This window comes from Micropterus dolomieu, linkage group LG03, assembly GCF_021292245.1.
Source record: "Micropterus dolomieu isolate WLL.071019.BEF.003 ecotype Adirondacks linkage group LG03, ASM2129224v1, whole genome shotgun sequence".
In the NCBI taxonomy this organism is placed as follows: domain Eukaryota; kingdom Metazoa; phylum Chordata; class Actinopteri; order Centrarchiformes; family Centrarchidae; genus Micropterus; species Micropterus dolomieu.
In genome coordinates, this window is record NC_060152.1 from 5,966,407 (window position 1) to 5,991,504 (window position 25,098).

The window sequence follows — 25,098 nt, forward strand, 5'->3', positions numbered from 1 at the left end:
TGTGTTTGTCCCAAGAATGTGTTTATTGCATGTCAAAATTTGCTTCTTATACTTTGTTTCACAACAAATATTTTAAAGCACAACACCATGGCTTAAACAGAGTATTCTTCATTTTCACTGTACAGCCGACAAGACACAAAAATAAATATACAGATTGTCCTTAACTCTGTAACCCACTTTTAGCAAAAGTGTAATGTTCCATAAATAATGAATACACTTAAATAATCCTTTTGTCACCATGCCTATTTGGTCTAAAAATGCCCCTAAAATATTTCTATATTTCAGACAATAAAATACTGATTCCATAGTTCTCTGAAAAACATGTTGACAAAAACATTAAAAGAAACCTAAATAAAGAGTGAAATTTACAATAAATAAAATGACAATGGGGGAAACGACATCACTGAAGGTCCACAGCTACCATATAATCATGGATTTATTTCAGCTAAAGGTTGACAGTTATATGAGTTATGTGTACATTGAATTTCTGGTGATCTGTGAGACATGTCATATATAAGATCACCACCTACTGCTAAGCAAACTCTAATAAAGAAAATGTGCCAGCATTTATAATGCATACATCCTTACTCTCCATCTATAAAAGTATTCACGAACTCAAAAGGCTACAGAGGCTCCCTTTAAACACCCTTCTGACCATAAATTAGCTAAAGGTTGATTTTCCATTTGTATTGGTGCCTCATTACACTTCATCTGTGGTGGTGGCTTGGAGAAAAAGCCACAAAACAACCAAAGTGCAACAATTTCATCCTGGGTTCATGTTTTATCATTGATGCCAATAGTTGTCTGACAATTCAGGGGGTTTTCCTGTGGGGAGGAAAGGTGAAACAGAGTTTAAGTATCCTGCACTGTATTACTGACAATAGACCAGGACACTTTTGATTAACTCACCTTCTCTTCCGCTGTAAGTAAACCAGGACAAGCCAATGAGCAATCAGAGGCCAGAATGCTGTCATTGCCACCGTGAGTGGACAGAAGTCAAAAGGCCACCAGGAGGGCGTGAGGAACTGTAAAAACAGAAACTTACATTAAAGTGATTATTTCCTGATTGGATACTACTTGGTCATAATATTGCACAATAAAAAACCAAACCGTTTTCAAGACCTTTTGTGCTACAGGTAGGGAGTCCTCCTGCCTTGGTGAAGATGATCTTGACTGAAAATTTTATAAGAAAATATTGAAATCTATCAATAGATATATATCAGCATTGTCCATTTCATCATCAGTGTTAAATTTCAGTACACAGGTGCCTGAAGGCAAATAAATACGTGCAGTGTGAAATTTGTTTTGGTTTTCCAATTTCAAAATTATGAAAGAAAAGTAATGAAAAAAAATCAACTGCTTGTTCAATGGCAAAAAGAAGTGACAATGTCTCGATCACCATAGCGTGCATAATGTGGCTGACACCCCTGGTCTTTCACCTGTGACAGCGTATGTGCCTCCAGAGCATGTAGCCTATGCAGCACAGTGGCCATATCATGTTGCAGCCTCAGCAGAGCTGTTGCTATTTGCTCATTGATGTTTCCCTTGGCAACACTGACAGGATGTCTGCTCTGTGACACACAACAGCAGGCCGCATCCACACTGGCACACTGCTGAAAGCTGCAGGTTGCCTTTGGTGACTGAGAACCTGAAACTGGAGTCAGGATGTTAATTCTACAACATGCAACTGTGTTTTAGGGTGAGCCTATCTGATGAATTTACTGTAGGAGGATGAACTAAGTGCACATCTTAGGAGGAAGGTAAATTAGGGATACAGTGTCAGCATGAATCAAAGTAGACTACTCACCTCTCCCTCTTCTTGACAAGGAGCTGTTGTGTTGGCTTCTACTAATCCCTTCTCTAAGGTAGGAATCTCCCATGAATACTTGATCGTCTCCTCCATTCAGGGTAGTGTTGCTCTCAAACCAAAGATCCCTTTGCCTCGACGAGGCAACTCCTGATCCAGGTGACAGAATTTTTGATGCAGACAGCCCCTTGGTAGGAAAAGAAGAGTTTGAATAACCATAATAAAAGGTCAGAACACGTCTTACTTATGTTTTACTTTGTAACTTTTTTCTTACTATAATGTTGACATGATTAAAAGGAATCTAGTTTGACATTAAGGGAAATATACATATTTGCTTTCTTGCCTAGGGTTACATGAATTTGTTTTTATACTGCTGTCAAATCTGTCCATTAAATATGAACTACAGCCAGGAGACGGTTAGCTTAGCTTAAAGAATGGGACAAGGGGGAAACAGTTAGCCAGGCTCTGTGTGAAGGTCAAAAATGCACCTACCAGCCCCTTAAAAGCTTTAAATGTCTGAAGCTACTCTAATCTATACAAAAACCAGTATACAGTAAGTGTATAAACAACATGTTGTGTTTTTAATGGGGTTTATGTGCAGGACTGTTTCTAGGCTCAATGATTTCCTGATCGTACTGTGAGTTTTGAGGTGTTGGTAGGTGTTGGTTTCCCCCTTCTTCCAGTCTTTATGTTAAGGTAAGCCAACTGTCTCCGCGCTCTGGCTACATATTAGAACACTAAAGTGGGATCAATCTTCTCATCTTGCTCGCGGAAAGAAAACAAAAATACATATTTCCTACAATGTTGAAGCTAATCCTTTAATGTGGTGCATACTATGGCTGAGGAACATCACACCTCTTCCATGGCCAGATGCTCCATTGAGTCACAGAATTCCTCATTATCTGAGTCTGTAGATCGGTGGTTCTTCTCATGAACAGCATTGCTATGGTCTGAACAGTGCAGGAAAACAGGGTCAATTATATTGTTCTTCACAGTATATCCACATAACATTTATTTTGTCATATTTTTAACACAACACTGCATTGTCTATTAGTGTTTGTGTTTATATGTAAATACAAACACAACATGTGTAATTATTCATATTTAATATGGCTATAATTAATATTTTTATAACAATGGACCAAATGTGTATGTGAAAGGAGACGCTCCTAGTAACAACCCTTATAGTACTATCACCCGACACAGTTCCCCTCAGCTATAGGGAGTGCTTTAACATCTTGCATGTCATTGTTTTCATTGTTTTGGTTTTCCTACTTGCAATTTCACTGTTTTGGTTAGCATAATTACAACAACAAAATACAAACTTAGCCACTAGATCCTAAACATAGCAAGGCATTTAGCAGCTAATGAGCCAGATATTTCCCTCTGGAGTTGGTGCAGTTCAACACAGAGCTAAGATGAGTTATATAGCTATATATATATATATATATAGCATTCTTCTCACACAAAAAACATTTTCCCACAGTGATAATTTATGTTTCACCTATTTTGAGGTATGCATTGTCATATCTTGAATTTATGTATGTATGTATGTATGTATGTATCTATCTATCTATCTATCTAGAGAGTGTGTTATACAAACATATATACACGTTTAGCATTAATGTGTGTAATCTTACCACTCAGGTGTCCATTAAAGTGCATATAGGAGTTATACTGCACACTGGGCTCTACGGAACAGGCCAGTTCCTCCTCCTCCACCTCGCTGTTGAGGGAGCTGTGTGTCCCATTGGTGAAGGAGGACATGCTGGGCTCCATGCTGCTGCAGGATCCCATAGTGTCAGACCTCAACCTCTTGTCATTCACCATCAGTAGCCTCGGGTCAGGACTCCAGTCTGAGACAATACGAGAGAGATAGAAACAATGGGTTGATTGCATTGAATGATTGATTCCATTAATTCTTGTTATATTCAAAATGTAAACTTTGTGATTTAGCTGCAAACCACTTTGGCAGCATTGTTTAACCTAATCGTTCATGCCCGAGAGCGAGACAGAGAGTGAGAGAGAGCGAGAGAGAGAGATATGGATAGCAATACAAAAAAAGTGCAGTTCTTTTTTATGTATCCATACCTCAACCTGAACGTACTTAGTGCAAATTACTTTTTTCTTTATCTCCTTGAAACACTGTTCTTGTGTATATGAATGTATTCAGAGGGAAAACCCATCTTGTTTAACTACTGTAATGGAAACTTTGTATGCCTTGCACCCCAATAATATAGTGATAGTATAGTATAGTCATAATATAGTGAAAATTTTATACCTAAAAGGAAACAATGAATGTGTGCTGGCTGGTCTTTAGTCATATGTCTAATACTGTAATGAGTGTACACATCATAAATACACAAACAGTTGCTCTCCTTCCTCTTTAAAATAAGTATAGGGAGGCTTAGATTAAGGAAAACCATTTCTACCTTTTCCAGACCCTTAGCGACTAAAAATCTAAAATAAGAGATGGTTTTATCGTCTCCATCTTCATGGGATTTGTTGACATAAAAACATAGAATATAGAATACCACCTTACCCTTTAAATTATATAAAAAATACTCTGTTGGTTTAGTGTGTAACCTCTACAACACAACTTCACAGAACAAAAACAGCTGACAACTACAACTACGGATGGTACCTTTTTCATTCTCCTCTTCCTCCTCCTTCTCTTCATCGTCTGTATTGTCTTCTTCATCCCCATTCTCCTCTTCCTCACTGTTCCTCCAATCGCTACCTTGCTCTTTTCTCTCGATTTCACTACTTTCTTTGCTTCCCTCTGCCTCCTCGCTACTGACACTTATGCCTTGAACACTACTGTCTTTGTCCTTTTCTTGGAGGTTTTGTATATCATCCCACAGATCCCCATATCCTGAGCAGTGAGGGAAACACTCATGATTAACTCTTTATCAAAGCATACGTTATTCACAACGGCAGTCGACACAAAGCAAAGACATACGCACAGTCTCTTGACAGAACATTTTGCAGCTCTACACACTACATCTACACCACAAATTACAAATAACCACGTAGCCGACAACTGACACACTAACTACAGCACATACATGACAGATTACATAAGAAACTTTCATCCAGCTAACACTCAACAGTTTCTTACAGTTCCTGCAGTGTAAGCCAAGGACAAATTACACTTTAACGGCATTGAAAGCAACTTAATTAAGTTAAAATAAGCTTACACACTGTGGGGCCAAGCTATCAACTCTGAAGCTACTGCACCAAATACTTGCCTTCCATTGTTGGTTTCTTAAATGGTTTGACCAGCTCATCTAGTGATAAGAAGACATGTAGGACAGGCTCAGTAGTTGAAAAAATATCATCTGTGTGACAAAGAGAGTAGTTCTACACCCCACTTAAGCAACGGAGGCCTCTTTTTTCCTCTGCTGTGCCTTCCAGTGTGGAGTTAGTATAGCATTGCTGATCATTACCTGAATGTTGTGCAAAAGGCCTGGTGAAGGGCCTCCTGTCCACCTCATTTTCTTCAGCTTCTTCTCCTTCCCCGTCCACCTCTGTGTAGAAGTTGCCGAGCTTCTGCACCAGGTCAGACACTTCATCTGAGATTGGGATGGTCTCCAAAATCTGACAATACACATAGATAATACTGTTTATGTTAAAAGGGGATTGGGAATTGAATGAAACACATGTTTTTGTAGAAACACGTGTGGTAAGTCTGTCAACAACTTACCACCAAACAAGTTAATTACATGTAATGATATATAGCAAAGGCTGACTGATTTATCTTTTGGAGCAGTTAATGAAAGCAGATTAAAAACAGCTGGTAACAGGAGGACCTGAACGCCACAAACACTGGATTTTTGCAAAAGCATTCCTCACTGTTATTTAAAAGGTTCTGTCATTGTTCAACAAATTTCTCAAATATACTCGATAAAGAGAGTAATTATTTAATGAACAAGACAAAGAGTCTAAATCCATGGCAGCTCTGCAAGACTGTACTGATGTTTAGCAGGTTTAATGTTACCATGTTCACTATAGTGGCAGTGTATTAAGAACACATATGTTTACTGTGTGTATTAGAAACAAACAGTCAATTCAATTCAATTCAATTCAATTACCACGAGAACACATTAATGTGGAGAGAGATGTGTGCTCAAAGTTTACTAACCGTTTATTATGCATGCTACTTCTATGAGGCTTTAGTTTTCCTGGAAAGGACTTACCAGCTGGATGTCCTGAACATAATTCTTCATGGCTTCCTCCTTTGTCATATTTCCTAAACAGCTCCATGCATCCCTGATAACACAAAGTCTTAGTTCAACACTCCAACACTGAATAACTGAAAATGTTAACACTGGTGCTAAGCAGTGCAGAAATCTTAATTTTGTATTACTGCTGGATTATACATTAGAAATACTGGCAGTAGTGTGCAGTAATATTTGGGCATTATTAAAATAAGTCACAGATTTGAAACAATGGTATAGCAGGCATGTGAAGTGACTGTGCCTTTGTCCCAGGCTCTGAATGGACAGGGGATAATACCCTGATTGTATAAATATTATTGATCTTATCTAGCCACCTGCATCCGGTCTGTCTCCTGTGTGGCCACTAGCCATAACTCTGACTTTAGATGTGGAATATAACAAGTACTTACCATTTAGCTTTGCCATGAGTGTCCCAGAAGCCGGTTGGTCTGGGGATGTTGCAGGGCCCCAGCGTGGCCTGCTTGTAGTAACTATAGAACATCAGCATCATGTCATCAGACGGCTGGAAAGGACCTGAGAGATTAGGGAAGCAAATAACAAAAGGGAAAAAACATACATGTGTAAGGGAGCTTGAAACTGTAATAAAAGCATACTAAACTGTTCAGCTGAGATACATGTGAGCTACAGGAGTTGTTGGTAGACTTGAGAAATGCCCAATTTAGTTAATTAGCTCTTATCCTTACAGCAGCTTTATGAATAGAGGGTTAATCAAGAGTGACAGCCCTGCTCTGCATGTAGGTCAATCACCCAGTGTTTACACACCAACAAGCACGACCTCATACTGTAAAACACATAACTGAACACTAAAGTCCGATCGTATCAATTCATAGACCAAGACAGAGAAGTTATCACCTTCTTCAGGCAAACTCCGGATCACTTTAACTGCAGCAGCAAATTTCGCCTCCAGGCTGTGTTTGTCCTCCTCCTGCGCCATGCTGAGTCCCAACAATGATGAAATGAAGGAGTCCTCACATCTTGGACAAGAATAGGAAGAAATGAATGGAAAGGTGGAAGCGGTTCAGGAAGTGTTCAGCGAGGGACACTTCAACACATTTTGGTCAACACTGCAGCTAGTTGCCACTTGTCTTATCTAAGGAAGGAGACTGTTTCCTCTTTAATCTAGGATAGGATTGGTCTATTTAATGAGCCCTTACTGGTTTAGCGCCGACAGACTATATTCTTTAACAGAAATGATTCCCTCTGTGGCTGATTTGTGAGAAACTCGCGATAAAGTTCATATTCGCCATTGCGATTATTATTTCATTAGCCCGGTGTCTGTCTGCACTATGCAGCAGAAAGCCAAGGATGAGCCCAACAGTCAGCGTTTGATGACTAAATATATTTGGGAAATGTAGTTTGTGAGGAGCAAAACCTCGGCAGGTGGTGGCTTGATCCTCAGCTCCTTACTCCTTCAAATCCCACACACCCTTCTCTGCGGGTATTTAAATCGCGGAGATGTGTGGGAAATGTAGTGTCAGGAGGTTATTCCCTTTAAAGATACAATAGCACTGAAGAGGCAGGCCTTTTGCACAATCTTTCAAAGACAAAATATTGTGATACCTTATGTCTTTAAAACGGAATGAATTGTGTCTTTCTCTCTTATCTAATTTATAATCAGGTAGGGTTTTCTGCAGGTTAATTAATGTAGCTGCCAACTTGTAGGGTATTGTTATATTAAATACATCTTTTTGAACACTACGGAATTACCACATGTTTTTTTAAAGGATTTAAAAGTATTTATGTAGGTTACTGCCTTTCTGCAACGACAATTAGATATCTTCGTCTCTGATGAGTAATTTAGACTATCGAATCGGGTGTTTCACTAAATAAGCTAAAATACAGACTACTGGAATCGCCTACATGAAATTCCATGTTTTCAAGCTATAGATATTCCATTTAGGTTAATGGTGAATAAGGTCATTATGTTATAATTTAAAGAAATGTTTTACCTTTTGCGCTCTTCAAGTAATTTGTGCCTTTTTTAAAAGCATCTGGTTTTATGATTTTTTAATTGACACATAGTTTTTTTTTGTTGTATTTTCTGTGTATGTCATGTTTTTTTTTCCAAGGGGAAAAGAATAAAGGAGCTGAATTAATATGATACATAACATGTAAATCTGAGTCCCCGTGTAAATAACATTTATTTATATTAATAATGAATAATATTATTACAGTTATTTGATGTTTTTCATTTTGTGAACTCACACGTCATCACAGTGAAATGCCATTGGTCCAACGCGCTTCTCTCGGCCAATCACCGGCCACCATTTACAAGGAGGCTGCCATTTGTCAGGGGCTGTTGTGAATCGCAGGCCAGCGGCACCACAATGCCAGGCGGGGGAGCCCCTCTCTCAGCAACACGGCACAGCATCACCGCCTCGCCTCGCTGAAAAGGGACAGAGAGGAGAGAAATGCAAAGCGGTGTAAGATGGCAGAGCTACAAATGCTATTAGAGGAGGAAATCCCTGCCGGCAAAAGAGCTCTTGTGGAAAGCTACCAGAACCTGTCCCGTGTTGCGGAATACTGTGAAAACAATTATGTTCAGGTAAGAGATGCCCAGCGGCCATTACATTTTGTGAATTCATCAGTTAGCTCAGTCGTGTCTGCGGTGCTGTAGTAGAAGTGAGTGAAACCACAGGGGCAGGAAATGCTGGTCGCAACGAAAGAGATCCACAAACCGCTAGCTACACGGAGTGGCCTTTTCTCCCGGTATAGATTCAGGCTCGGTGTCGTGTGTCGTTATTTTCTCCTTTTGGCTAGCCGGCCCGGTTTACCGGATCCGTATTTAAAGGCTATACTCTGTGTGGAAAGAGCTGCTGGGGGCTTTGAGAGGGTGTGTCGTTGTTGTGACAAAAGTGGTTTGTCACTGACTGATAGGTACCTGTGACAGAATATAACCTCGGCCCCAATTTGTTATGAAATTTGACATAACGTAAACGTTAATGATCTCTTGCGCGTCAACACGTCCGGGCTACATAACAGCATCATAAAGGAAATTAATGAAATTTATATAAAGAGCCATTTTACTCGTTCAAATGTAAAAGCTAACGCTAACATTAGCAGACCTGTACGTGCTTAGTAATATTTACTAAGTAAACGCTTAGTCACGTTATACACTAACCATAACTGTAGCATAACGTTAATGAGTAAATACTCACTAGGACTGTTACAGCGATTTTCATTTGGTATTTAGTTTTTCATATTAGCCATTTAGGCTCTGAGCATCTCTTACATGTAGGCGAAAAGCTATATATGTTTAGGGAGAAACACATGACTCTAGATGTGCTCAGGCTTCTCATGATGCAGATATCATGTGTCTGCTTCAGAGGAAAAGCAAGTCTATGGACCATTTGCTTGTAATCAAATGCACGGTGCAGGTTAATGATAGGTGTGTCTGCTTGTTTTTGCGTAATACAGACAGGAAACGTGTGAATCGTCAGAGGCAGTGTTAACTAAACTGTAGATGGACCTGCAGGGACCAAACAAGCTTTACCATTTTAATAATCTCATTGGAAGTAACTGTTTTGAAGAGAGTTATTGTTACAGCTATTGTTATTTCTCCCCCTACAAGATGCTGTGAAAAGTAATTCAGTTCTGTAACAACATAACATTGTTGTTCATATTGGGCGGTCTCCCTCAGACCAGTTTACAAAAATATTAAAACAATTTTGGGGATTCATAGCTTGGAGAGTTACTCACAAAAAAACGGACATTGCAGAGCATCACTGGGTTGAACAGCAGTGTCTGTTGACAGACCGGCACACACCAGAAACCCCGCTGTGCTCCAGCATGGTAATTTTATGACTGTGGTGCTGAGAAAACCCGCAGTTGTAGCCATTATAACACGTCACATCACTTTTCCCGGCTTGTCACCAGAAGTGCAATGTAGGTTGCACTGCTTTTAATATACTGACAAGCGTATACACAGCTCTGTGATGATGTGCGCTCACCCCAGTGTCATTATACAGATATCTGAGCAGTGTATTATTTTACTCTAAGGGTTTGCTCTATTTCTAAATTTTATTTAAGCTTTATTTTAACTGCAATTTAATAGTTTAATCTGCATTGCTTTGGTGTAGATTCCATGGAGCTGATATTTTGATTTATACATGTACACTTGCGGATGTTTTAAATTTCAGTGATTTGGGTTATTGTGTGGATATTTCATTTTGGCCGACCACGTCTTAATACTAACACCAGGTTGATATCTTGATTCTTCGGTGTTTGCTACTGTAGTGAGAAATGAATGTGTTTTAATTCATAAACTCATGGAAGAATTACACTTCCTCTACTACAACTGAAAATTTATAAATATTTTTGCTATATATTGATGACACTCACAAATCATTAGTTTGGAATTTGCTTTAAACTTTGATGCAAACGAATATCAGGAAGTCACAGCTAAAGGAAATGAAAAACCACTCATGTGAGTTGTTGCAGTTTGACAACAGACGTGCGAAAATCAGATTAAGTGTGATTGATGTGTCCTTCACATACCAGTTGATCAAGAAAACAATCCCTGACACGTTAATAGTAATATTTTATTGTGCCATGCTGAATGAAGAAAGGTTGGAAATTAGGAGACAGTCGTGCAGGCTATTTGTAGTGGACAGTGAGGAAAAAAATTGATTGTTTGAAAATTTGCATGTTAGAGTTTGTTTGCATGTTATAGCTTATCAAAGCCTTGTCCATTCTTATCACTACAACATGTTTGCATCATTTTACAAATGCTTAGGTACTTCCTTAAACCATGAATGACAAGTGGATGCATATTACTTTTCATCCCACGTTCTCTGCTGATTTTCAGAGGCCTGTGCTGTAGTTTTCTACTGCAATGTCTAGAATATTGCCTGGAATATGAATATACATGCACTGCTGAATAATGATTTCTTCAGGGACATTAAAAACATTAGCTAGAATCCTGCATGCATATATATATATATATATAAACACATTTGACAAACACAACAGGGAATTAGGAGTGAGGAGGCTGTGCAGGCCAGATAGCTTATGCTCAGATTGTGTGCAGTAACATTGCATGCGGAAAGGTTTCTGTATTCTCAATACATACTTAATTCAGGTAATGGCTCCCAGTGGTTAACCATTTTGTAAATCTCTTTAGTCACATTGTTGCCATAGATGTTTTTTTTTTTACGTTGCACAAAACACCATACTGTAAATGTATGCCTTGATATGTAAATCCACTCTGTGAGGCTGGAGAAAGTTTATTTAGAGTTTTATTCTTAGATGAGATATTTGAAATCAGCCATTAGTAAAACTGTCACCTACAGAATGATTGGTGGCATAAAAGTAGAGCTCTGCTTTGTTAGTCCCTTTCTTAAGGCCTTTGCATACCAAAATAGAAACTCTTTGGATGATGTCTGTTGTGATATTGAACAATAAATGCGATGCTGTTTTTGGGATAAAGATGGGCCTTAGCTGCTAGATCTTAAAGTTAACTACTTTCCTCATTTTGTTCCAGTATGTCAGTATGTTTGAGGTTTTTTTTGAACGGACCAATCAGTATCACTTTTTAAAAAGGGGTGTTAGATGGAAGCTGATGAATGTACTTAATATTTCCCTGATGTTGACCCTGCCAAAATCCCCCCTGTCGGCTCACATGATACCCCTCTGACTCATGGCTGTTTCATTTATGACTCATGAGGTTCATTTTATTCCAGTATCAGACCTAGTGTTCAGTATGATATGGCGCTCTGAAATTGATTTATATTAATGCATTGTTAAGATGGAGTCAGGTGGTTAACAAAAAAAAACTTTACAAAAGGCCTTTTGTGAGCTTAATATGAAACATAATATCTCAAAGCAGGATAATGTGAGGAAGAGAGGGAGAGATCCACAATAAATAATGTGTTTTAGGGAGATGTAGGCTATTATTACCATGGGTTTTCATGCAGGATATTTTCAGACTTTTTAAAATTAATTTGATTCCGTTGGAAGTTTTAACCTCTCACACGTTTTCTTCTTCCATCTCCCTCTCATTAATGCATTGCACTTTGTTAAAGATAACAGTGTGTGTCTATGTCTAATGTTACTATTTGAGTGTCTATTTGTATTTCTTTAAATCTTTGTGTGTGAGTGACTCATGAGAATAGTAAAAGGTGACTCTGCAAGGACGTTTCAGGAGTCTTTACGTGTCCTGAAACATAAGTCACTGTTTTCCAAGCTCAGGTACGAGGGCCTGTTCCAGTCTCTGTGATAATGAGTAAGCCAGCGGTGTTTCCTCTTCTGACTGTGTTGTACAAACTGGCATGGGTCGAGGCGACCTGCAGGTCCCGCCAGACATCTGCAGCAGATATCGTTGCTTTGCAAGGTAGCAGGTGGTCCTGTTGTAATGTGGTGTCATGTTGCAGGCTGTTAGCTTCCCGCTACACATACCAAATTGCTTTGTTAACAGCTGTTAAATCATAGCTGATGTCTTTGTGGCACTGACACAGCATTTATAATATGGGATTCTGGATTAGAATAAGATAAGAATAGATAAGAATAGTGACTGAACAGCATAAGATGCAGCAACAGATCAAACTCAGAGGGTATAAGCCTTTTTAAAAAGAGGAGTTTGACATTTTGAAAAACTGCTTCCTTGCTGAGAGTTAGATGGGAAGACTGATACTGCTGTCATATCTGTCTTTGAAGTAGAAAGCCAGAGCCACAGGATGATTAGCTCAGATTAGCATAAAGTCATGAAACAGGTAGCATGTTGCAGCACCGTAAAACCACAACTTGTTTTTACATTTCTGCTTTTGTACAAATTAATTAAAAAGTTACAATGTGTTAATAAGTGAGCTTAAAGGTGCTAAGCTGATATGTGGGCATATTAATATTTTGAGAGCCAAGCCAAGCGCAGTTTTCTAAAGCGTTTTTATGCTAAACTACTTTATCGTTTTTCTGAGCTCTAGCTTCATACATAATGCAAAGCTATGGGATGGCAGTCCTCTCATCCAAGTAAGTGAATAAGCATATTTCTTAAAATGCCAATATCAAGAGCTCGTTCTCGTTAGACATTTTTACAAGCAAATTTTCATTACATTTTATCCACAATGTCTAATGATTTCTTGACATGTCTATATATATATTTCTTTCTCTCGTCTATTACTGATTGGTTAGTTTTTGTACTCATTTTGCGTGCTTCCTGTTCATCATTTTTTCTTTGTTGTATGTTCCTAAATTATGTTAGCTTAGTTTTTATTGTTTTATTTTTTGTTCAAGTTTGTTTTTCTCCTTAAGGGAAAGGAGTTCCATTGTATAAGTCTGTGGCTTCTTGACCTCTCGTAAAACATCTTAATCTTTCCTTATCTGGATTTATCTGGATGTGTGTGCAAAAGGGAAAGAAAGAATTTCATTGTAAAATTCTGGGGGTTGTATAACAGTGATGCAACTCATTCAATTCAATTCAATTCAATTCAAATTAGCTTTATTGGCATGAATGTGTAACAACAATTCTTAAAGAATAAACTCATTCTTAAAGGACAGTTTCTTCTTGCTCCGTGAGGCTTCATGAATAACCCAAGTTCGACTCTAAAGTGTGATGTGAGACAACTGGATATTTGACTGTTTTTATGACAACATAATAGTAAAATACCAAACATTTGCAGGTCATAACATATAAAATTGTAAAGATATGCACTTTTTGCGCATTTCATATTTGTGTAAACTGAGATTATTTCAATTTCGGTAAAATCTCTTGTCAGTGATGAAGTGTCCTTTTCAACTTGTGCTAGGCATTTGTCAGTTTTGACTTTTGACACCAGGAATTTATTAATGAAAAAGGGCAATCAATAGAATAATTTATATTGAAAATAAGTCCAGTTTCCTGGCAGTCCCCTGTTGGACTGGTTCTCTGTGTGTCTGCATTGTCCCTGTTTTGTTTCCAAACTATAAATATGTCCATTCAGTCCCTTTGCTATTTAAAGGCACCCAGAAACAGATGGTTTGCGCAGCCGGGTGGAGATTTGGGATCCTGTGAAATGTCTTGGCATTCCTGCTCACTGGGCTCAACTCCCACCGTGCACCTGTCCCATGAATAACCCAGTTATTCTGAAGTTATTGTTGTCCAATTCCAGTCTGCTTTGCCCCCACAAAGTCATTCCCTCTGAGAATTATGAACTTATGTTCACTCACTTCAGATCTTAAGAGGGATTTGCAGTTTAAAAACAGTGGAGAATGAATGGTCCTGTCAAATAGGCTCACACAACTGATCAGAGTGCAGCATTTCCTCATGAGTTTTTTGGAGGTCATACCTTACTTTACTCTGCCAACTTCTACATTTCTTCCAACCACACATCAATCCACTGCTTTCTCTAACTTGTGTGTTTTCTTTTCCTCTCTGTCGCTCTCCTCTCTGTGCCAGGCTCAAGACAAGAAGAAGGCCCTGGAGGAGACCAAGGCATACACCACCCAGTCTCTGGCCAGTGTGGCCTACCAGATCAATGCCTTAGCTAATAATGTGCTGCAGCTGCTGGACATCCAAGCCTCGCAACTACGACGCATGGAGTCGTCCATCAACCACATCTCCCAGGTGCAGTACACACCACAGCCTTGGAAGATACACATACACTAACGTATGCATGTATAATTGCATTTATGGAAATGCATTATGGTCCGGGCCTTTATTCATTTGATCTGCAGATTGAACAAAGCCTTTAATTGAAACAGGCCTTTATTTCTAATTTCCTCTGCTTTAGAAGTTTATATTACACATTTTAGTAAGACCTCTTCCTGTTTTCTGATCTGCTCCTGTTTTAATTCAGTTTTATGTTAATTCAGAATCAAAACTTCCTCAGTGTTTATCTGTTGTCTTAATAAATTCAGAATCATGTACATTTTACCAGCAGTGATGTCAAACTCGCCACCAGTTTCTAATTTCTAACAGAAACACTGTTTTCATTCACAAATTATTTCCATCCCCTTTCACTTTGACGTTTTCTTTTGATCACCTGTACAGATTTTTCAGATTAAAAGCTGTGCAGTCACTTACAGGGCACAGTTCCTCTCTTTACCTGGTAGGCTTTTAATGTGAAACATCTACAGGAAGACATGAGTTTCATTTACAATATCTAAATAGTGATCAAAAAAAAAAATGTGGAAGTGATTGGAATAAATGATTGAATTTATCTGTTTAATAAGAGACGAGTTTGACATAACTTGATGTACTTAAGTAAAGCATATAAATGTTGTTCAGAAAGCTTACAAATCAACAAAATCACCCATTTTACAATCAAGAAAAAATCCTTCTAACCCAACCCAAAAAAACCAGCAAAACACTTTCAAGTTCACTCAATAGTAGATGTGTGATGAGTTGTGACGATGTTTCTCATCGAAGTGGAAAGCTGTCTCATGATATCAGCATGACGGAGTGTGAGCGGGAAACCAGTTCAAACTGTTACAGACAAGACATAAACAACATGAAAGGAACATTTCAAAATGTACCTGCATTGTTTAGCACTTTGTGACTTTCAGTCAAATAGAAGACTACTTTTCCAGTCAGATATGTAGTTATTGAAAATTTCTTCAAAATAGCGTTAAAATCTCGTCTTCTTTTGTTCTCATGAACCCCATATCGTGTATTGTCTCGTCTCGTGAGCGAAGTGTATCATCACACCCCTACTCAGTAGTTACTTCAACTTGACCTCTGGTTATGAAAAAATTATCTGTTTTTAAAATTGGAAAACAAAGAAAAATGAACTAAAACGAAAAATTAAATATTGTCATGCAGAATATCATCCATGTTTACATATATGCAAACTTACATATCTTTTTTTTCTCTTAGAATAGATTCTGCAAACACTGCTTCAGGTGCTGCTACAGTCTTTGTTTTTCTGTGATGTGATAATGCATATTATCCTGATCACTTTTGTGAACAGCACTGTGTTTGTCTCTGCCGGCCATGGCTGTAAATTTGAATACTGGCCTTTATTTGCAAATGATATTCTGTGGTTGGATATTCAGGTTTACAAACTGTTGCTATCTTCTATATCCTATAGAGGGATATTGGTGCATCAAGGTGGGGTGTTGATTATCATCTGGAGATGAAACTTTTTTAAGTACAATAAAGTACAAACCTGCTGGATTTATTCTGTGGCATAAAGTTAGAAAGTGCACAATGACACAGACAGATATGGCAGGGGCAGGGATCAGGCTGGAGCTGCCAAACCTCCACAACCCCTCTTCAGTCCCTCTTGCTTCATCAGCAGTCCTCCCCCTCTCCCTCTTCCCCCCTCTCTGTGCTTCATGCAGCCACCCTGCCTGTCAGCCAGTGAATGGCCCCGTCCCCTCCCTGTGTGCTTCATTAAGCCTGTCAGGGATGAAGTGAAATCCTGACACCAGCACTCTCGCCTGGTTAGCATTTTCAGCTCCGGCTTTACTCCACAGGCTGAAGGATGAGTACAGTTGGGTGCAGTCTAATGAAGAATTATTATTGATCCTTTAGAGATGGTCGGCTGCACTATATGATATTTCTGCTTCAGATACACCAGCTCTTGTAACTTGTGGTTGCAGGGCTTGTGATGTGAACATTTGACACCACCCAGTACAGAAACTGTTAAAGTTAGTATGGTCGCCTAACTGTAGTTGGTACTGAGAGCATTCGTCAATAGTCAATGAAGGGAGAGACTTTAACAGCCTCAGTCTGTCCATCATGTTCAAAATGGTTCTTATTCATAGAAGTCATTTTGACTCGTCACAGCAGTAAAACACTGGTGTAACTACTAAGACTAATGATGGCTCCATTCCATATGAGTGTGCCAGTGAAGCCAACCCAGGGAGGCAGTATGCACAGCCCTTGAGACATCCAGCCATCATTAAAGGTAATAAATACACCTGCACTTTTCTCTTGTGTTGCATGTGAAACTATCTGCCATGACAAAGGTGTATCTTCAGAAAAGGGGTTAGCAGTTTATTTTGTATACTGAATACTAAAATTGAGCATATGCAATTTACTAATTAACATTCTATTTCAGAAGTGGAATGATGGTGTTATAGTAGAGACGGATGGCGTGGCTCTTAACGGAAAAGAAAGCCCTCTTAAGATAAAGGCAAATGATAAATTTAATTTCTTTGGTTCAGGAGTTTTAAATTGATACTATTGTTTTCACTAATGGAAGGAAAGGCACCATGATATGTTTTGGTGTTTTGCACAGAGTAAACAAACATGAGGCTATGTTGTTAACTTACAAGCCACGTGTCTAACATAAGTCAACCAAGTTGACATCATTGTGGCTTTATGAAGGACAATCCAATAGACATTGGTGCATGAATATAAAAAGAAGGTACAATTATATTGAGATTCATGTCATTAAAAGTAGCTGTCTCAAAGTAGACATCTAAGGCACAGATGGGTTGTAAAAGTTAATTTACTTTTACATGCATCTCATACAGCTATGTCCCCAGGACTTTGATTCATAATTGTAGTACTAGTGATGTGTCCAAGAAATTAAATTATAACTTACTCGGTAGTGCCAAGAAATGTTTTTCTGGCTTAGACTGTGCAAATTGTCTCGGCTTGAAAGAGTTAAAATGGGATTAGAAAGGTAGCCAAACATTGCTGCCAAACCCAAGTCCCATCACTGTCGGATTTAAAAGCCCACAGCAGAGGAGGCTGTCACAAAATTATACAAGAAAAGCTACTACCTAAACACAAAAGTGTGTTACAATAAAAGCAAAGCTGTTGCAGCACATTTCTCCTGTGTGTGTGTGTGTGTGTGAGAGTCTCTTTAGTCCCACTCTCTTCCAATTTGTTTTCTAGTTTATCTGTTCCTTTTTTTCTCAGTAGATGTCATTCATCAGCTCAGAGTGCCTCTTCAGCTTCTTTTCAATTTGTCAAATACTAAAAATGTGCAGAATGTAACTAGAACTATATCTGAACATACTGATAATGCTACAGATATGGACACACTAAATGCACTGTAGAACTGAATTTGTAGACTTGTTACCAAGCCATACGTGTAATGTTTGAAATCACACATCTGCTGACACGCCTTGGAATATCATTACAGACTACATCATATTTTCCTCTTGCCAATAACACTTCAGCAGGAGTTTAAAAAAAACTTGTTCCACTGTGCTGCAGAGACTAATCATTTGCTAAAACACAGATTTATTAGGCTGAAACTGCTACAGTAAATAGATCCAGCAGTGAAAATTACCGCTGCACCATCTGCTCTCAACACACTGCAGAGGTTGAGCAGAAAGCCAGATGTTTATCAGAGTAAAGAGCTTACAAAAGAAAATGACTGAATGACTGACTGAACTAAATGCCTATCGTCAGTGATTAGGTAACAGTTATTATGTCTGGATGTTTCAAAATCATTACTTCACTTAGGTAACATTTTTTTGCATGTAGAGGAAATGCTGAAATGAAGCTGACTGTGTCCAGTCATCGCACTACGGATGTATACCTTGCTAGTTGCACCACTGCCTCAATGTTTCGTCATTGTCAAGAGTAATTCTGGATGGTTCTTCAGTTGTATTTCAGTTTAGACACAGGATGGGCTGTGACAGCATCTGTTGTTTGGTAAAAGTGCACATTTTAAATGATGTCTGCTTAAATCTAGATACTAAAAATAACCTTAGCTTCTATCCCATCACCATTTTCCTTTCTTTTCCATTTATTTTTGATCTAACAGCCCACTATAAACAGCGTCTAGTTTTACCTACAGTATTTTCTCTCTCTATCTTGTTTGTCTCTAGCTGTATGTGCTTTTCTGTCCTTCTGAGTTTTGTTGTTCTCACTTTCTGCACTCCACCTCTACTCGCGTATCACTGGCAGGAAATAGGCGGGCCTTTTTTCTTACTTCCCAGCCGAAGCTGGGTGTGTCACTTCAGTTTCCTCTCCTAAAAAAAAAAAAGGAGCCCAACATGTCGTCTATATATATATCTCACATGCGGCACTCAGGCTTCATGTCAGACACAGAATGAGTTTTGCGCAGCAGGAGGGAGCAGCAATGGCGGGTCAACTTCACAACACCTATCAGTCTTTCAATCTCAGAGATTGAGAGATACAGCCAGAGAGACGCAGTCGCAGCCGTGGAGCTGTCGGGTTGACTGGATGAGTTGTCTGAGTGGTGATTGATGCGTGACCCCGTAGCTGTATGGGTCTCGCACACTCATACGTGCACACATCTACTTACAAAACATGCACTCAGATATACATGCACACACACACTTGTATGTTTTATTTGTATTTCAAATCAGTCTCTTACAATCTAGTATGCAGCAAATGCAGGGATTTACCGTATTTACAGTAGGATTAACAACATTGATGGATTCATATATGTGTCACACAAGCCTTGAAAACACTTACACTCGTCAACTTCTCCCAAGCGTGACCTCATATTTTAGAGATGAAGCCGTCCATCCTCCCTCTTTCGTCCCTCCCTTCGTTCATCCCTCACTCCTTCCAGTTTCATCTATCATTCATAAATTGAAGGCCAGCCCGTAAGGCGCCGGCTACAAGCGATAATGAGTGTAATCACAGAAGAGATGGAGGTCACTGGCATTTTCAGTTACTCCTGGTGCGAGGGGTATAAGGAGGGCTCCTTCAAATGAGCCCCAGGGTGTAGGGCAACAGAGCAGAATAGTGGGTCAGTTGGAGCTGAAAGAATGGACCCAGAGCGTGTGGCCAAGCAGTGGGAGGCCTGGGGATTTAAATAACATTATCTTATTAATATAATACATGTTAATTTTGCTGCTTTCTGTTGCTAATTGATAGAACACATAACATTGAAAAGTGTCAAGCTATGAAATGCTTAACTGTAATTGTAGTGTAGCAGGTGTATGTACGTATAGATGATAGGTATAGCCAACAACATTTTGCCCATGAGCAGCACTAGCACCTGCGAATTCTCAAATGTAAGCTGGCACTCAAATAACCACTGGGTCTCAATTAATGGTAAATATGCTAAATATAACAACAATAATAGATCAACTTAAACAAATAGTCAATATAGTAATGATTAGTATGCTAAGAGTGGAACCATGAAACTACAAAAGGCCCCTGAGGGACTCAACAAATGCTGGTATTTCAAACGTAACCACGTTGTTTCTGCTGCAACCATTTAAACATGGGTTACAAAAAAAAACAAAACAACCGTGCACTTTAGCAATGTTTAGCTGCTCCTATTCAGCTGAACACTTCTTTCAGGTATTTTATAATAAAATCCTACCAGGTATGGTAAGGGAGGTGATTATGCCCCCTTAGCTCTCAGGAGGCTTTTAATGTGAAACAGATGGAGGAAGTGTTGGGTCTGCATTAAAAGCAAATTACTGTAACATGCGCTGGGGAGGCTTTTTAGTAGCATATGGTCCAATCTTTCTACGAATCAGGGGAAATTAGAAATCATCCATGTATCTCATAACTAAAATCATGGCTAATCTTGAGTTGAAGTGAATACATTTAAAGAATTTTGAGTATTTGCGATACGTGAACTAAACCTTTAGTCTGCTGACCCGACCACTCATGTCCTACATCATTTCTCTCTCTTGCAGACAGTGGATATTCATAAAGAGAAGGTGGCACGTCGGGAAATCGGCATCCTGACCACAAACAAGAACACCGCTCGCACCCACAAGATCATCGCCCCGGGCAACATGGAGCGTCCGGTGCGCTACATTCGAAAGCCCATCGACTACACACTGCTGGATGATGTGGGACACGGCGTCAAAGTAAGAAGGATTTTTGTGATTATGTCAAAATAAATCCATCATAGGTTTATTATCACAAAACTATCTTTAGTGAAGGCAAACAGACTTAAAGGTCAATAAATCTCCAATAATGTGTTTACTAATATCAAGAGCATCCTAGTTTCTGTTCGCTTTTTAGCTACTGGTTTTCAAAAAGCATTTCCACACTATTCTAGCTTCACCACAACCAGACAGCTGCAGCTTAATCCCAAAGTCATTACGTTGATGTATCGTCTTGTATTTCCAGTGTTGATCAATTTTGCTAGAGGAAAACACGCACTTAGTCGAGTTCGCACCTGGCACCTTCCTGTGAACAAAGTGACTAGTCTACTTTCATAATTCACTCACACACATCCAGTCACACTACAAGCCAATCAATATACTGGACTTTCAGTTAATGAAGTACAGAAACACGAAATGCAAGCACTCGTGTGAAAATAAGATGCCATGTTGGAAGCTGACTGTGGCTGAATAAGCTTTGCTTGTCAGAGGTTTCGTTCATGCCCAGTAACAACATCCTTAGCTGGAAGTTAATAGAAAAGTGTGTGTTTGTGTTTGTGTGTGTTGCATCCAGAGTGTGAGCAAGAGAGAGACATCTTGGCCAAGTGGTACTCACACCATTGCATGCCCTCTTGAATTGTGGGAAAATATTCTTTCATCCCTTTCCGGCTCATTCTTCAATTTTTTTATTCCCTCTCCCCATGATGCATCCGCTGTCTCCTCTCCCCTCTTCTTCTTTTCCTCTTTTATATAACGTTCTGTGTGCAAGTGTGTACACACAGTTATGTGCATTGATTGCCACCGTCACACATTTTTTCCACAGCCTGTTTGACTTGGCCTCTTCATCCCTGTCTGTCTCTGTTGAGATAGTGACTGCTGCATGATTTTCAAAACGTCCGCTGATTCAAATTCAAAAGCTAGTGTTTCCTCCTCTGAGAGCTGGCTCACACTGAGACACATTTGGCATGGTCCACTATGCAAATGAAGCATCATTCATGGATGCTGCAAATGATGGATCTCTGCAGAAATCAGTGCAGATCAGTGTGTGTGCAACCTTTTTTTTTTTTTTTACCTTTTCAAATATACCTGCATAGAAAAACAACGGTTCATGCTGCCAGCAAAGAAAACATGACTCAGATATCTGTAAAGTGACTAAATTCCGGGAGTCTACATTTGGGGATTGCTTTAATTTAATTAAGCTCAGTTGTCTTTATAACAGTTAGATTTTAGGAAGGAAGAAAACCTCTGGGGATTGAAGACTCAGTGGCTACTGGTTCATTTTAAATTCTCTGTGATTTCTCTGTCTGGCTTTGTGTGTGTGTCTGTGTGTGTGTGTAGCTGCATTTTTGTTCATGGATGTGCATTTGTCTGGGTTGGTGCAGACAGAAGTGCATATCACATTCCATATTTTCCCCCCAAAACACTTTCTCTCTCACACACATCTGTGAATAATTCAGAAGGATTGATATCATTTCATAGTCCCTGCTGCACCAGACACTGGATAGAAATGTACAGTATTATGAGAAGTATATTAATGCACAATCACATGTGTGGGTATATTTCTCTGTGTATTTGCTTCTGTGTACATATACATGTTCATGGTGTGTTCATACTGTGTGGGACATCCACTCACTCTTTACAGCCTATTTCCTCCCGGCTGTGGTGGATTCCCTCAAGCGTTCAGGGTGTGATCATCACCCCTCTGCCTTTCATCCACATAACCAGGGGAACTCACCCATGGGTAGATGGGAGGTCAGACTTGAGCATGGAAAGGCCCATTCACACATTTACGGATGACTGTGCTCACCCCTCCACCAAATCAGCCTTTATTGGCATTGCTGGCAGTTACCAGGGTGAAATAGTTTCAGCCACATTACAGCCACTCCATCAGTCTGAACACCTCTCTGCTGTTATTTATGACCTCGCTCTGCTTTACTGCCCACTTTTATTTTTTCTTAGTTCAACACTTAAAACGTCAGCACAGCTGTATGTAGCTCAGGCACTGCTCTTTATTTCTAGTATCTAGCCATTTCAGTGATTCTCATTCTGATTACAGTACAGTACACAGAATAGACTACATACATACATAGACATAAACAGGGTTGGTGAGTAGTTTCCTTATGTGTATTTCTTCAGTGATAGTTTTCACTTTTTTCTGCTCATGGAACAAAAGGAATTTATTTTTTCCTCTTTGTGGTATAAAACCTAAATTGGGCTGTTTGTTGTAAGTTTATTTTCTGGCAGGCAGGTGTCTGAGGAGTTACTGACATTATAAAAAATTATTTATGTGCAGATAGGGTTTATTGTAACTGATAATATACTAAATATTGTTATAAATGTTGAATAAAATGTGATTCAAGATGCATTGAAAATGTGATTTGACAATTAGTTTCAACAACTTTTATGACATTTTATAATCAATAATGAAAATCATTTTTAGCTTCAGCCTTAAAAGTGACATTAAAGTTCATTAAAATGTAATTTGCTCTAAAACAAAAAAATTGCAAAAATTCGCTGGTGCCATCTATTCAGATGTAACAATGTGCTGCTTTTCTCTGTTTTATGTCATTGTAATTTGAATGCCTTTAGGACAAAAGAAGAATTAGAATATATGACCTCACGATCAGGGAAATTGCGACATTTTTGTTCATTTTAAGAGCAATAATGAAAATCAGCAGCAGCTTCAGCCTTGAATGTGAATTCATTAGGAGACAGGATATATCTTTGAAAATAGACATTTACATGCATTCAGCATTCAGCCGAGATTTTCAGCCGCTGATTTTTTCAGTATGCTGCTCACTGGGATAGTCAGTTCAAACCACTTGAGTCTCTTTTACACTCGTACTTTTCCTAATATTAGTTTCCTAGATGTCCTTCTACATTTCTCTACTCCCTCATGTTTTTCTTCATGATGCTCTTTCAGCTTTACATACTGTTTATACAAATATATTAATGAAGAATAGATGCAGTGTTCATGCATAATGCTTAAATTTCACACTTGTTCTCACTGAACTCACTAATCATTAATCAATGAGCATATCCTGTTTTCTGTCTTCCTCTTTTTGCCTGCTTGCACTCAGTGGCTTAAGGCCAAGGTAAGAGATGGTTGTCTTTCTCTTCTTTTTGTTGTATATTGATAAAACTCAGTTTTAACAGTTAGGGTATCCATGCACCCATTTAAACTTTAATTTGTGAATACATACAAGACTTATAGATTTGATAACATGGAATTACATTTTTATGGAACCAAATATGATTCAATGAAAAGTCTAAAGTTTATTACAGTGCAACATAGCAGTATCATTACACATTTTATCTCTTGTTGCCTGTTTTAAGGCCACCAGGTTACCTGAAACCTAGTATGAAATTCTACCATGAATATACAGCAGGTTCAACTCAATATGTATGTTACTGTAAATGGTTACAGGAGATATGAAACATTCTGTTTCATCTGTATTAAGTCATATTTACTCTTAACACATATTCCTATGTCCTTTATATCTTCATCCATGTACCAATCAATGAATAACATGCCATTTTACATGCTCAATTTCACAATTAAGACAGCTAGTCACCTTTTTAGTGCTGCTTTCTGTTCTCTTTCTCCCTTCATAGCTCTCTTTGTCTCCAAGTCTATGTCTTTATATTTTTCTGTGGACAGAAAAACCTTTGTGCCATTGGTTTTTATCCAAAATAATTATGCTTGGTTGAAACAAAAGATAAGATGCTCTTTTGCTGTTAATGTCTCAGGTTATGCTCATTATAAGTTTAGGTGACTACTCTTAATATTTATTGGCAGGGGAAACACTGGTGTCTGTAAATCAGATTATACAAAAGCAATGTTTTACTTTGTAGCAACATGGGAACAATGCAGCAGGACGAGGAGGGACGATTTCCAGGACCAACCCACCCACGCAGAAACCCCCAAGCCCCCCCATGGCTGGTCGTGGTACTCTGGGGTAAGAACTCACCGTTATAGTAGTAGTTTTTAAAATACTTTAAATTCTTCTTAGTCTGTGTATATGTATTATCGTGCAGACATTTCACAATGGTTGTTCATAACACCAGGACCACCTGACAACGGTTCTATAAACAGTGTCTATAAAAGCCCCAAGTACTTTCTCTCACTTAATGAAAACACTGAGGATTAACTGTGTGCTCTTTGGCTATGTTTATCTGTATCCAGGCGTAACACTCCCTACAAGACCCTGGAGCCAGTGAAGCCTCCAGTGGTGCCTAACGACTACATGACGAGCCCGGCCCGACTGGGCAGCCAGCACAGCCCTGCACGCACAGCCTCACTCAACCAGAGGCCCAGGACACACAGGTAGCATAGACCCTCTCTACTTATAA

At 39.0% G+C, this 25,098-nt stretch overlaps 4 protein-coding genes across 11 annotated transcripts in view; 2 read left to right on the top strand and 2 right to left on the bottom strand.

Annotated features, from left to right (window-relative positions):
- Positions 1-9,287, bottom strand: LOC123968975 (acyl-CoA-binding domain-containing protein 5A-like). 6 transcript variants are annotated; one of them, XM_046046029.1, is made up of 15 exons: positions 9,207-9,287; positions 8,254-8,434; positions 6,901-7,022; positions 6,438-6,561; positions 6,007-6,079; positions 5,257-5,407; positions 5,059-5,097; positions 4,452-4,682; positions 3,448-3,663; positions 2,663-2,757; positions 1,808-1,994; positions 1,440-1,654; positions 1,111-1,173; positions 910-1,025; positions 1-825 (listed from the first exon to the last, which is right to left on the bottom strand). In XM_046046029.1, the coding sequence occupies exons 2-15, from the start codon at positions 8,274-8,276 to the stop codon at positions 813-815; spliced, it is 1,668 nt and encodes a 555-aa protein (XP_045901985.1). In that variant the 5' UTR covers positions 8,277-8,434; positions 9,207-9,287; the 3' UTR covers positions 1-812. The 6 variants fall into 6 exon arrangements, with proteins under 6 accessions (XP_045901985.1, XP_045901984.1, XP_045901986.1 ...); XM_046046028.1 differs by lacking the exon at positions 9,207-9,287 and adding an exon at positions 8,727-8,924; XM_046046030.1 differs by lacking the exon at positions 9,207-9,287 and adding an exon at positions 8,619-8,924 and having other exon boundaries at positions 1,123-1,173.
- The window catches only part of LOC123968977 (glucocorticoid-induced transcript 1 protein), a 97,735-nt gene that overhangs the window by 20,835 nt on the left and 51,802 nt on the right, over positions 1-25,098 (bottom strand). The gene's annotated exons all lie outside the window — the stretch shown is intronic.
- ica1 (islet cell autoantigen 1) overlaps positions 1-25,098 on the top strand; it is a 56,928-nt gene that overhangs the window by 5,851 nt on the left and 25,979 nt on the right. The window lies entirely within an intron of this gene.
- The window catches only part of LOC123968976 (abl interactor 1-like), a 27,275-nt gene continuing 10,525 nt past the window's right edge, over positions 8,349-25,098 (top strand). Inside the window, exons 1-5 of one of the 2 annotated variants that reach the window (XM_046046034.1) lie at positions 8,349-8,593; positions 14,417-14,584; positions 20,551-20,727; positions 24,601-24,704; positions 24,932-25,072. In XM_046046034.1, coding sequence (XP_045901990.1) covers positions 8,477-8,593; positions 14,417-14,584; positions 20,551-20,727; positions 24,601-24,704; positions 24,932-25,072 — 707 coding nt within the window. In that variant the 5' untranslated portion in view covers positions 8,349-8,476. The remainder of the gene's footprint in view (positions 8,594-14,416; positions 14,585-20,550; positions 20,728-24,600; positions 24,705-24,931; positions 25,073-25,098) is intronic. The other variant, XM_046046033.1, reaches the window with a different exon arrangement.